General features: G+C 38.1%; 1 protein-coding gene across 2 annotated transcripts in view; it reads left to right on the top strand.

The window, feature by feature from the left end:
* Positions 1-14,141, top strand: part of KITLG (KIT ligand) — a 57,348-nt gene that overhangs the window by 37,231 nt on the left and 5,976 nt on the right. Inside the window, exons 4-6 of one of the 2 annotated variants that reach the window (XM_068401383.1) lie at positions 4,480-4,659; positions 6,572-6,734; positions 7,652-7,747. In XM_068401383.1, coding sequence (XP_068257484.1) covers positions 4,480-4,659; positions 6,572-6,734; positions 7,652-7,747 — 439 coding nt within the window. The remainder of the gene's footprint in view (positions 1-4,479; positions 4,660-6,571; positions 6,735-7,651; positions 7,748-14,141) is intronic. The other variant, XM_068401384.1, reaches the window with a different exon arrangement.

The raw sequence follows: 14,141 nt of genomic DNA, 5'->3' as shown, positions 1-14,141 counted from the left end.
GAAAAAGTCAAAATACAGTATTATTTCATCATGTCAATTGAAAATTGTTGCTTTCTTAAACAAGTACTTTCTTTCTAATTGTACTTTGGAATTTGCTGTAGAATGTCTTTCTCATTTAAGCCAGTGGAAGTGCCATTAAAGCACAACAAATACTGTGTAGCCAATGAAGAGAACCCTAAGTTCAGCAAATGGTTGTGTCAGTAACTAAACAAACCGTTAGAAAGTGATGACATTATTTCATTCAAACATGCTTTGTATTATTCTTTCTATATAATCCCATAGTTAATACATAGTGATACTTCAAATTGGCATCATCTACCTTCTTTAAAGTTCGATACCATTTTGTATTTAAAACTTTGTCATCTTATTGCTTATTCTACTAAATATTTTCAATATTTTTCCTTAATTTAAAAAAAAATATTTTTAAGAATAATGCATTGAAAATGCTCTTTTGGTTGTTGCATGCACTGCAAGAAAAAGGAGAGAAGGAAAAAAGGTGAAAGTAGATATTATGCTGAATGCTATACTGTACTATTTTTTTTAAGGAAAGAAAAAAGTAAGAAAAGGACTACTTTGTCAGTTAAACTGAACAATATTGCGCCTGTCTTAAGAGTGAATCATTGTACACATACATCAGTAGTTGGAAATCATCTGGTAGATGTAAAAAGCTGTGTTTGTGTCTGTACAAAGTTTTCATTATGAAAATCCAATTTGTGTGTGATACACATATAAAAAAGCATACTATCCTACAACACTGTAGCAAATCTAGCAATATGCCCTATTCGTACTGGATAACAATGCCAGAAGCAACATTCTCTCAGTCCTGAATAACATGAATTAAGAAGATAGCTGGAGGAAAAGGAGACTATGGGATAGTGAAGGGTCCTGAGCTGTGAGGTGTGATGGTAGATCTGGCAGTGTTCTTACGAATTTTGTTGGAAGCTCGAGGCTTTTACTAAAACTTAGAGTACTTTAGAAAATCCAGTTTAAACTTTATTCCATAGAAAAACTCTACAGAACAAATGCTATGGAAGTCAGGTACTAGATCCTATATAATACAATTAAAACTAATGTAAAAATTTCCATTTCTGAAAACAGCCAATATCCAGAGAAAAAGGAAGTAAGACTGGCACCATTCCCTGGCTGTGATGCTTTTTGAAGTTCAATTATTTTGGTGCCTGATGTGATGAAATTCACATCTGTGGAGGACAGCCGTAGCCCAAGCGCTGCTCCCCAGCCTCCAGGATGAGCAGGGCAGCTGATGGGTGAGAGTCAGGCTGGATCAGGGCCGTTCCCTCCACTTCGCTCCTGGGGAGTTTGGCACTGTGGATGAAGGCCAGGGAGCCCGCTTGAGCAGTGAGTCCTGGTCATTCTCACTGATTAACTCCTACCTCACCTCGTGGTTCAGTTTTGGCTGCCAGTACGCAGTTTCTTTTGTGTAGTTTAAATGCCATGTCATCTTGCTGCATCATATCCAGAAACTTAGATCCAGTTTACATTTACAATGAGCGGCCAAGAAATAAATAAGAAGAAGAGAAGTTCAGAGCTAGGGTTTCCATATTCCCTTTGCTCGTACACCACTTTCAGTCCTGGTGATGGAAGGTGCAGCTCTTGGCCATATGCCTTCACAGGAGGAAGTATTCCGCAGTATTCACATCCCACTTTGCCAAATTCCTCTCTGGGGATTTCAGGTTGTGTTACACATACCACAGCAGAGGCTGGCTGAATAAGTAGGTTTTGCTCTGGGTTCTGCAAGGTCCCTGCAAGCTGGGAAACCCACAGCTTTGCATAAGGCAAATGCCCTTTGTTCAGCTCTGAAAGGATTGAAACGGTGCTCTGCAATTTTTTTCGATACATTTCAATCTTCAGTGCATGCATAAAGTGGGAAATGTAGCCAAGGTATCAAGTCTCAAATGTAGATGACAAAAGGTAGGAAGGCAGGGTGAATGGTTAGGCTCGATGATCCCAGAGGTCTCTTCCAACCTGATTGATTCTGTGATTCTGTGAATGCAAAGCAGATAGGAAGCTAGTGTAGTGCATGTAACAGGAACAGACTGACCCAATCCATTAAACAGAAGGGTTGTTGCATTATGCACTAGCTCAAGGCATCTGAGTGGCTTTAAAAGTAGTCTCGCATAGAGTGAACTGTGTAGTCTAACCTGAAAGTTAAAAGGCAAAGATGACAGCAGCGGGGGCTGAACTCAGAAGAGAAGACAGATAAACCTGAAACTTTTAGATAGATGTAGAAAGAAAAAGCTAAATGAGGACTACCTGGAAGCACAAGGGAAGTCAGGTTTGCAGTTGCCCTAAAATGTAAATCTTGGTCAAAGTTTACACAAAAAAAAAGCAGAGTTAAACCTCCGTTTCTCCTTGCAAGCGTTACATTTCTCAATTTCAACAGTTTCATCCCTGTGTTTGGTAGGTATTGAGATAGCAAGCGATTGCAGAGCTTGATATTGCTGAAAAGAAAACTTGAAGCTCTCGTGAAATACAGCTTTGCAGGTCAGAACAGTTCAGTCAGAGGAGGCTCCCACGCACACGCTAAACCGCGGGAGCAACAAAATAGATTCCCTGCTGGAATCACCAAATGCTCACTAGGAGAAGCGGCAAGCTTTTGCTAGTGCCTGCCAGAGGAGAGTGCACACCCACAAAACCTCAGAGGAAAAGGGTTTCCAGGTTTGCAGTTCAGGGAAGCACAGAAGTTCTGTGTCCCTGTTCCTACACCAAAGCAGAGGAAAATGCGTTGCCTATCTCACGAGGGCAATGCGACATGGCACAACACATGCTGCTTAAACAGAGTACATTTCAACAAGCTTCCTCTGATTTATTTGCTTATGCCTCTCCTCCTGTTCTTGTGCTTGAAGGAAAAAAAAGGAAGCAGAGAATCAAGCCACATGCCATCTATTTCACTTCTTTTTTTCATTCTTTTTTTAAGTTATTGTTGAGATAATTACAGAAGGTGATAATACTGACTTGCCATTTGTTATCAGTGTGTCAGAAAGTTGTAAAGTTGTACACAAAGGTGAAAGTCAAGTGGAGCTGAACAATGTATTTACATTTGGTTCTCTGAGCCTGGAAGCCTAATACCATGGTTAGTCTTCGAAAGCACAAAGTGTGTTTTTCCTCATCAAAAACATTTACATATCAAGGCAGAACAACACCTGTGTCATTGAGAAAGGAATTTGTTGCCAAGTAATAATATTGATAGTAGCGGATACATTTTTTTTTAATAAAGAATCTGTATGCAGGTTTATTGCAGAAATTGAGTAAAATGAGATTAAGTCTAGAAGCAGATACATTGCCAAGCATTTACTGTGCGTTGCAGAAGGTGGAGTGGATGGATTCAGTGGTAGCTGCCCATCCGCTGGGCAGCAATTGGAAACTGGTTTAGTGATACTGAGAGTACTTAGGGCTTGCTGGGCCAAGATCTTCATAACTGGCAGGCTGTATGATCCTGAGACATTTTAAACCATTGAAAAAATAGCTTCACATACAGAATAAATTCCCATAACATTTACTATTAAAAATACAGCATTTATTGGGATGGGATTTCCAGGTACATGTTGCAGTGTGACTAGCACATTACCTGTATTTTTGCTGACCATATTGAGTTAGGGTTTTTCCTGGGATGAGTGGCTTTTTTATTTACTTGTGTACTGTTATGTAAATCTAAGTAAAAGAAGTTAACAACTCCCTATAAGGCAGCAAGATGAATGACCAGGTTTCAATCACATGAACAGCTGTACAAACTTTATCTGCAAACTAATTGCATAGGTGTCAGTGAAAGGATTTGAACTCTATTCCAGTGGCACAGATGTGGCAGATACTGTTCAGAACCCTTTTGTCTGCAAAAACTCAGGAAAAGAAAGACTTTTAGATCTAGAAACTGGTCTCAGGAATGGCATTTAGTGAAAAAGCTGAAGAGGAGGAGTTGACTGAGCTAACTAGTTTAAAGGTGGATAAAAGCACACATGGATTTCATGCAAAACGTTTACGGAAACCTTCCTCAGAAGAGATTCAAATCAAGGATCTTTGGGGTTAACTGTGTCATGTAGGGTAACAATAATAAAAAGAAAACCGAGACAGGTTTAAAGAAAGTCCGTAGAAAATTGTTAAAGCAGTAGTTATTTAAAAAAAAATAAATAGGTTAATGAAACCAAGGAAGAGGGTTCATAGTAGTACGTCCCAAGGCTCAGATTCTCAACAGACTGATGCTTAGCATTCATTAAGAATTTAATGAAGGGATGGCATTTAACAGACAACCATAAATATGTCAGTATCGGTGAGAATAGAAATTTTACCAAAAGGACTGAAGAGAAAGTTGGCCACACTAAAGAAGATGAATTTAAATTAGACTTCAAGATAATTAAATTGGAAAGAACAGTCTAATCTACTTTTGCACATTGAGTTGCTTAACCAGTTTTTGCAGAAGTCTGATATTTAATCTACCTCTCTGTTTCTCTTTTTGTCCCCTGACAGCCTAATCACTGTTGGTTGCATTTGATGGTGCCTGAATTTTCAAGGAGTCTACATAATCTTCTCCAGAAGTTTTCAGATATTTCAGATATGTCTGATGTTTTAAGCAACTACTCAATAATCAATAATCTCACAAGGATAATTAATGATCTTATGGCTTGTCTAGCTTTTGATAAAAATAAGGTAATATACTACAGAGTTTCTACTTTGATACTGAATATTTTTATTTGAACTTTCTGTTGCCACAGTACTCAGTAATAGTTTAAAAATGTCCAAAGCTTGTTAGATTTGTTCTCATTCTATTCCTGTACATCTGACATTCTTCTTTGTTTAGAAATGCACTGAGTACACTGTGCTAATGTTGGCTAGTTGTTATCTCCTGTTTCAAAAGAAAATGGCTTACAAGGAATTACAGTATATAGAATGTCCTGTATACAGTTATTTAAGTAGTCAAAAATGTAGCCGTCATCCTTAAGATAATTAATTCATTCTGGTCTGTTTGAAACAGGCAAACTGTGTATCCTTGTGTATCCAGCTTAAATTGCTCATTTTGCTAATGATCCTAATGTAAATTTAAAGATGATGTGGTTGGAAGCTATTAATATGCCTATTAGTATGTATCACAGTGTGTGAGGCTCTGAAAACTTCACCATGGTTTAATGAACTTTTTCATACAAAGACACAGCAAGGACTAGAGGATATAGGCCCGTTTCCTGTGCTTCTGAATGCCAACAGCAGCTGAAAGGATTCCAGGAGTCTCACTCAAGAGACAGCTGATCCTCTTGGGTGAAAATGATGAGGAAAAATTAACTTTCTAATCCCTTACCCAGCTCTAACCAGTCTATCAGTAATTAAAAATAAGTTCTGTAGTCGAAGGTTAAGTCTCACTGAGCAAAATGGCCAAAATCCATCGTGTTCTTTAGGGCAAGGATTTAATCTTCCATGTACATTTATTTTTGTCAAGTAAGTCCTTAGCTATTGTAATTGCACCTTTTTAACATCCAGTATGAATCAAATGGACTAAAATACTCAGTCTCATTTAGAGTGGCATAACTTTGTAACCTTGTCATATATTGGCATTATATTGCTGAGAGTATTTAGACATTCTGTACATTTCCATTTCAAACTTAATTCTGTCCAGTCTTCAATGTATCTTTTTTCTATTCTTGTCCTGATGAGTCAAAGCACTTAGCTTGGATGTGGTTGGGGAAGAGGAATTTTGTGTTATAGAATGAAAAAGTAAATATCCTGTAATTTAGAGAAACAACTAGCTGTTGATTTCCTTAGAGAAGAATGATCTTAGGTATAGTACTTTCAGCCTTAAACATAAAATAATTTTGGAGCCAAAACTAGAAAGTTTTCTTTAGTACGTATTTAACCGATGTTCTTACCACTGTCCTTCTTCTCGGGAGTACAGAGTAACCCCAGGTCAAATTTGACCTGCTGGCATAAGAAACAGTTGTTATGGAAGCCAGAGTCAGGTAAAAATTAAAAAAGAAGATAACCATCAATGATCTTAACACGGACCTCAGTCTTGTTGTTTAGTCTGGCGTAACACACTTGTCTGTTAGACCTCAGAGTGATTGGGCTTCCTTGTTTATAGTCCTGCTCTTATTTTTAGGTACATTATCAGGGATCTCAGCCTGCTTCTGTGCAGTAGTGTATCCCAACTATTGTTTTCTGTTCCCTGTACTCTTATGACAATAGCTATGATTGTGTTGTGTTCCTGTGTTCAGATTGAAAGGATCATGTGGAACACTGCAAAGTAATGTGAAATCAAGGTAATTTTTTTAATGAGGGAAATAAAAAAAAAACGCCTCTTCGTTTTCAGCGTAGGATGGAAGATGCCTTTCATTCCTTGGTAATTTTACAACACTGATTAATAATTTTTTTCTATTTGCAAAGTTAATTTAAAATCCTCACATCAGAGGGCTTGTAAGTTTTATGAAGATTGTATACAGCAAATTTGGTATTCTGCAGGATAAAAATTTAAACTATTTTGTGTCATCTTTGGATATTTTTATCATCTGTTGAGGTGCTGAAATGAGCATCTCTCTTGACCTTCTTTCAAGCTGAATTCTATATTTTACCCTAGGATTTTGTAAAAGAAAATGGTCACCTTTATGAAGAAGGTCGCTTCATTCCTGAGGATTTTTTTAGGCACTTTAATAGTACCATTGAGGTCTACAAAGAGTTTGCAGACACATTGGATAAGAATGACTGCATTCTACCTTCAACAGTAGAAACACCAGAAAATGGTAAGATGGCTCTCATTTTGGGTAACAGAATCTAAGTAGGTATAAATGGGTGGTTTTCCTTTGATTTCAGAGATGCTAAGGATCTAATGCTATAGCTTCATGTCTCCTTTTTACAGCCAGTTAAAATTACTACCAACACTGAAGCTTGTATTTCTGTTCTAAGTCGAGTTCTATCTGGCAGTAAAACTAGTGCCATCGTTCCTAGTGACTTAATTCCTTAGTGTAATCCAAATAACCTCACAATACTCTGCTCTGTTTCTTTTCATTCCAAATGTATCCTGGATCATCTTTTTACATTGTTATTCTTCTTATCTTATATTAATGCTCTGTTTAATTTTTATAAGGCAGTAAAGGAGCCTCAGGTTGCACTACTGAAAGGATAGGAAGCTAGGACAAGTTGTAAATTGCAGCAGCCTCAAGTCACCTCCGTATTCATCCCACCCCTCCTGAAAAGGGCCATGTTTACTTCATTTAAAAAATTTAACAAGCTCATCAGGCTCCTGCAGTTCATTCTCATCCTTCCAGTAAATGGAGGTTTTGTATTCTCTTTTCTTTTACTCTCTCTAGTGACAGCTATTAGCTTTTTAATGAAGGCAACGTATCCAGTTGCACAGTTACACCAGTAGTAACTAGAAGTGGATCAGTGCCATAACCTAAGAACTTGTTTAAAGCAATTGCTTTTCCAGAATAGCTATTCAGCAGCAGCTTAGTGTGTAGACACATCTGCCTGTTAATAAGACTGTGTTTTTTGGCTTAATCCACTTTATAAAAAGTGGCTTAATCCACTTTATAAACCTGTAGGCAGATTTTTAAAACAGCCCTATAACCACATCAGAGTAGCCCTATAGCCCATCATCTTATATAGAGGGAACTGTATTTTAAGTTACATAATGCTGACACACTCATTTTCTATTTAGATTCCAGAGTCGCTGTCACAAAAACATTTTTGTTTCCTCCTGTTGCTGCCAGCTCCCTTAGGAATGACAGCATTGGCAGTAACACTAGCAGTAACAGTAAGTACAAGTGACTGAATTAATATACGTGTCTCCATTTTGTTCTGGTAGCTGGTTGTTATGAGAGCTCAGAGGAAAAGAATGTCATTAATTGTGCAAATTAATGGGAAGTTACTTGTGCCTCATGGTGTACCATGTGTTTCTCAGCTGTCATACTGAAATGCAATGAACTTATCTAATCAAAATTTAGAGATGCTATCAAGTTACAATGATGTGACAGCTCTCTAGAACTTGGAGAGGGCAGGTCTCTTTGTTTTGGCTGTTGTGAGGTCTCACTAGTCATATGGCCTCAGCAAACTTGTCTATCCGAGACACCTCATTTTAACTTTCAGAAAAGGAAGTTGCTCCAAACGATCAGAATAGCTGTCAAAAATTGGGCCCAGGGTACTCAAGTGGACAAAGAGGTTGCCTGTACGTAGCATTTTGAGACTACTGTCAGCCCCAAGCTTGACACCAAATCTGAAGACAGTCGCTGTGTTTGCTTGCTGTAGTCACAGTAGGACCAGCTCCACAGTCCGCCTGCTTTTGGGTTGAGGTCAAGTACAAAGTCACTACACTTTTGGCAGGCTGTAATCTTCTCTCTGGCACGGACATCTCCATGTTTCTCATCTGTCTTGGTCAGTGTACTACATGACTGGTCACTGACAGATAAGAGAGCCCAGAATTGTTGCTGTAAGAGCCTAAGCATTACCTGTCACAAAGTCAGAAGGGGTATAGGAATCTGAGGTTAGGAGGAACAGTGAAGTTTCAGGAGCTTTTAGTGACATCATGTAAAGCAAGATGAATACTCTCTGGAGCTTTCCACATGAACAAAAGAAGGGGATTTTCCTTAGAGGTTCCCGAAATGGTGATTAAAGCTTAACAATGTTGTTGTTTCCCTTGTTCCTGTTTCCTGGACACATCAGGATGACAGTGTCTTCTACAATTTTCCCCTTTCACTTCACAAGCATCCGTGGTATCTAAATGTGTGATGATGAAGTGTGTGGCTGGTACTCCTTATGCTTAAGAAAACATGAGCAAGGAGGCAGCCTGATGGGCATGACGGTAGCTCCTGACGGTGGGACAGATACTACTAAGACTGGGTTTCTTCTCATGCTCCTTCTCTTAGGAACATGTAATCTAGTTACTCTCTGTGTTTTTATCACCATGCATGCTACCTCTTAGTTGACTCACAGCTGCTGTCAGATTTGAAGCCCTTCCTGATTGCTTTCTAATTAAGAAAAGGTCTTAAGTCATCATTCCCCAGAACCCTCTGAGTGGAAGGTTGGAAAAAAAACCACCTTCAACTCCTGGCTGCCAGCCTTCCTCTGTGGAAAAGAGAAGTCTCACTGCCATGAATTCCTCACAAAGAGGTCACCGAGCTGGCTGCAAATAACGTGGTGAGCCCAGGTCCAATTATGAGGCACCAGGAGGGGGCTAAAGAGCGCATACCTGTCTCTCTCAGATCTGAACATTTGATAATTTTTGCTGTTGCTGCTAGAGGAAGAATATTCAGCTGAAGCCTGAAGCCGTAGGAATGAATCAAGGAGCCAAAAAAATCCCAGATAGATTACAGGAGCAGTACAGGATCAAACTCCTTCCATCTGAACAGTAACAGGAGGGATGCTGGGCAGCGCAGCAGAGTGTAGCACCTGTGTCTGTACTGTGGAGGGGATTACAGAAGCAGGTTTATTAATCTTGTTTTATAACTGGAACTGATAATCAAGTAGGAAAAAAGCCTAATTAAAATAATGCAGTAAGTCAAAGAAATTGTTTGGCTGGCCATATGCTGTACAGGTGTGTTTTAACTGATTATCATTCTCGTAAGCAATTTATTGGAAAATTGGATATCAGTTAACAGCCTTATGTAGAAATGACATGAGGACTGCACGTCTGGGGCTGGTGACAGTTTGAACTCTTAATCAGATTAAATTAACTTGGACATTAGATGCTGACTGGTTACACTTTAGTTGTTTGTTTGGATTTTTTTGCAGGGAGGGATCTGTGACATCTTTATTGGCATCTCTGTCTTACTCCCTGAAAATGGTCTTCAGTACTGATTTTAGTTTTGTCTTGGCTTTATTGCTGAGTAAATTTTCTATTTTAGATAATCCCTACCTTTGTGGAAGGAACAACAATAAATAAAACTTATTACTTCCCATGTGAAGACTCCCTCGCACAGGGGACCCTGTCTGCTGGCTTCAGTACTGTTCTCAGAACAGCACCACTAGATTCGAATTTCAAAAAGGAAAACATTTGGAGAAAAGGGGAAACCTGAAAAAAGCATCTCCATACACAAACTACTGCAATACTTTTTTTTAAATGACCCTCTTTAATATTAAACAGTTTTAAATTGAGCTATTTAAAATTAATCATTTCTAGACCATTTAGAAGCATTCAGATGACTTGAACTGCTCTTAATTCTAAATTCAACTTAGACAAACCTGAAGTGCATAATCTAATAAAATCATTTGTGAAATAATTATAGTAGAAATTGTATATAATATAAATTAGCTAAATTACATTTTTTTCATGCATTTTTTGGAAGAGTAATATTTCATGACTTCATTGTTATTACACAATGATAAAATTAAGCTGCTATAAATAGAGTAGAACTTTGACAAAATCTACACCTAAAGTCTTACTGCAACTAACTGTAAAATGGAACAATTATCCCATTCTGATTTTTTTTGAATGGCAATAATGCTGTTTTCATTCTTGTAATACTGACTGTAGATCTGTGGCATGTTCTCACTCCATCTTTTCCTCCATAAAATTCTCAAGCACCACCCCCCGCTCCCGATTTATTTAGGCTGGTTTGTTTTCTTCTCTTTGTGTTACATGACTATAGTCCAGTTTAAATCCCAATTAAATTCCAATTATCATTACACCATGCGTTGCCTAGAGAATTCAGATGAGATGGTTCCTATGTAAAGAACAAGTGTCAGGATAAGAATTCTTGAGTCCTGACCTCTTCTTTCAGTGGTTGAACCAGACAATAAATAGTAGTCTTTTTTTTCGCACCAGGTGAATCTCATGTTACCCTGATTAAAGCTTAAAGTCACTAGCTGTTACTAACAATTCTCACTCAAGGTATTGCCATAGTATTATTTGTATTTTCATGGAAAGTTCACTGTTGCTTTCTTCCATTTTTGCCTATAATTTCCTCACAGTAATTTGGCTTTATTATTCAGTACTGAACAGCTTGAAGAACATGTAAATGCAGAGATCTCTGTAAGCGTTTTTAGGAAGAAGGTCTGCTTTTATAATTAAGCAAAGAATACCGTAGTTTAATTCAGTAATTGCACAACAATTTGAAAATGTTCACCCATGGCTTAATGCAATTGGTGTTGCCTTCTGTGCCTTTGTTCCTTTGTTCCAACTTTATATTTGATGGAAAACCCTAATGAACAGGTGAGAGCTGCTCTGAATTTTTATAGATAAGATCTTGTGGTAATTGTGTTGGAGCTGAGCAGAGCTAAAGTGAAAATTCTTTTGAGACATATATGGCAAAAAAAAAATCGAGCCAGTGCTTTGAATCATAATTGCTTGCTAAACCTACGCACATGGCTCAAGGTGGAAAGCAGCTCAATAACTTCATTGTGTAGCTGAGTGGCTTTTAATGTAAATATATTTTGTCACAGCTTAATATCCCAATGTCCATGAAGACTATACATAAACCTACATCAGATGAGCTCACTTCCTAAGGGTTTCTTCCACAAGGTGCAGAGGAAGAGCTCTGAGAGGTGCTGGCGTGCTTCCACTCCCCTTTTTCACCTTGTTGGATAGAGTCTATTTTAGGTGAATAATACACTAACTGCAAAGCCAAAAGTTCGTCTGGCGATGCCCAAGGAGTTCACAAAGTTACTCATACACCTGGTTCCTCCTATTCTTTCTCCTACTCTGCTTTTACAGCTGCTAGAAGTGGGAATCTTTCTGTGTAGAACTCGAAAGTTTCTAACAACAGAGGAAAAAGTCCCTATGGAAGGAATAAAAACCTATTGTCAGTCGGCTTGCTTTCCTTATTTCCCTTTTCTTCATTAGGACACAGGTCGCTGGGAGGTTCTCCAGACCAAAAATTCTCCAACCTTTTCTGGTTTAGATGTTACTATAAATAAAAGGCACATGAAGAAACCTGTCATGACTCATTTAGTTCTCTCCAGATCTTTCAAGAGTCTTTTTTCTGGACTTGAAAGTGAATCTAAATAATGTTGTTGTTTTCTTTTTAAGGTAGTTTTGGGTTACTTAACTTTCAAATTAATTCATACATGATCAAGTTATGAAAAAAAAATGTTTTCCTTTTTAAAAGGTAGGCTGGGGAGGGTGTCACAATTTGACTGTATTTAGGTTCTGTCCCTGGGTTGCAGGTCCCCACCTGGAAAGCTAATTATGTATTCCTTTCAGTTTTCCATAGATGCTGAAGAAAGCATCTGCATTGGAGATACCTTTTCAGAAATCAGATTTTTCCACTTTTAGATACCTCACTGTAAAGGGAGCTCTTCTGTTGTGTAAGATTATCTAAAGTTTGTGAAAAATGGTAAAAATGAGGGTGCTAGACTGTCACTGATCACCCTGCGTACAGAACATTTCTCTAGAAGTTCACGTAGAAATCAGCATGCCTGCCATGACATGCTGCCCAGCTTTGCAGAGTAGGCAGAGGTTTTTTCAGGTTATACGGTATACCATAACATGTTATCAAATAAATTATGCTCTGTATGACCTGAAGGGTTTTTCCTTTGATTTCGATTTCACTTTTCCATTTTTTCTGAAGTTTGCAGGACAAAATCCAAAAAACATGACCATCCCCATAGGATTTACATAATTCAGTTGTATAACTCAGCGGTCTGTCATTGGGAAGAAAGGCTAATGTGATTAGGCAAAGCAGTGTTGCATTTTTCTTGACTAGAGCACAAGAACAATACAGGAATTTTCTTCTGAGAATATGCTCAGAATACAATTCAGATAAAGTAATGATAGGAATTTTTTTTTGAGATGTTCCGACTGACTCTACCCTACTTGAGTTTGTCCGGATTTCTTGAAGGTCAGTTCTGCAAGCAAACCTCCTCTATGCCTAATCTGGGACAGACAGTTTGAGAAAAGATATGCCACTCCAGATAATTTTTGCTTTTGATTTTAATGTCCTAGCAGACAGAGGCAGACTAATCAATAGCCTCTCTTTTTCAGCTGATGTTCACCTCTGTAGAACTTTGTCTGCTATCTTTCCCTTCTCCTCTGTAGACAGATTTCTTTCATGGTAAGCTAACATTGGTTCTACTTGACCGATGTTTCCTTCTAGTGTGCCGAGTCTTCCGGATGTAAGTAAAATTCAGAATTTTACCTAGTTAGAATCTAGAGTTTGTAAACAGTGTACGAGAGACAAAGATACGTGTAGTATATGAGTATATAAGATACAGACTTTTTGTTTTCTTACTTTTTATTTCTGTCTACCATGACTCCAGAAAACGCAGCTGAATTTCAGAGATTAAAATAACATTTGTGTAAAAGCTTGCAAAATGACAACCAGAAAATCTCAGAGAGTTGAGAATGAGTTGCTAGTTAATGATGAGAATGCTCCTTTCTAAACTAAAGTGTTTTCTTAGAGGCTGTTTAATAACATACTAAATGCACATTGCTTGACCCAGTATATCATACCTTACGTGCTTAGACATTTGCTATTTGCATGAGTCACACAAGTTTCTTGTGCTACCAGTCCATTTTCATTTCTGTATCTAATGACCTACACTTTTCCAGTGCTAACAGTTTGGTTCTTTCCTGTAATCTGACAATGCACCCACCATTCGAGCTGCAGACACCAAATCTTGAAATGAACTAAACCTGGGTGGATGGTGTCTAAACTAGCTGTCTCCTGTGGCTCACTTTGCATTTCAGAAGGTGGATCCCAGGGTGACTTCGTAGGACTTTTCACATCCTGCTCTTGATTAAATAACTGGAAGGCCACAGTTTAGTCTCAGCATGCCTACAGCTCCCTGTGAGGGGAATGGAATTGCTTGTGTACATAAAAGACTAGAATTGGGGCTCTTCTGTTTAAAATATAAGAAGCTATCAAGAAATGGTTATGACAAAATAACACACAGCTAGACTTCAAGGTACAAGGGTTTGATCTTGCTGAAGTCAGCGGGATTTTTCCAGACAGGCATTAGAAGTGAAGTCAGGCTTATTTTGTTAAATTAACCTCCCTCAAGTGGCCTCATGTTGGTCATTTATTAGTGGCAAGGCAAAGTGTCTATCTACAGTCAATGGGATGTGTCTTATGGAACTTAAGCAAATGCACGAAGTGACAGATGCATTCTCTTCCAAAGAATTACTTTATGTTACAAAATAAGACTTTTAAAAATTGATAAACCCAAAACTTTGAAGTGTGTGAAAGAGAAAATTCTCTACAAATGACAAAAAG

Source organism: Nyctibius grandis, chromosome 5 (genome assembly GCF_013368605.1).
Source record: "Nyctibius grandis isolate bNycGra1 chromosome 5, bNycGra1.pri, whole genome shotgun sequence".
Lineage (NCBI taxonomy): Eukaryota > Metazoa > Chordata > Aves > Nyctibiiformes > Nyctibiidae > Nyctibius > Nyctibius grandis.
The sequence above is the reverse complement of the archived record's forward strand: the minus strand, read 5'-3'. Positions and strand labels throughout refer to the sequence as shown.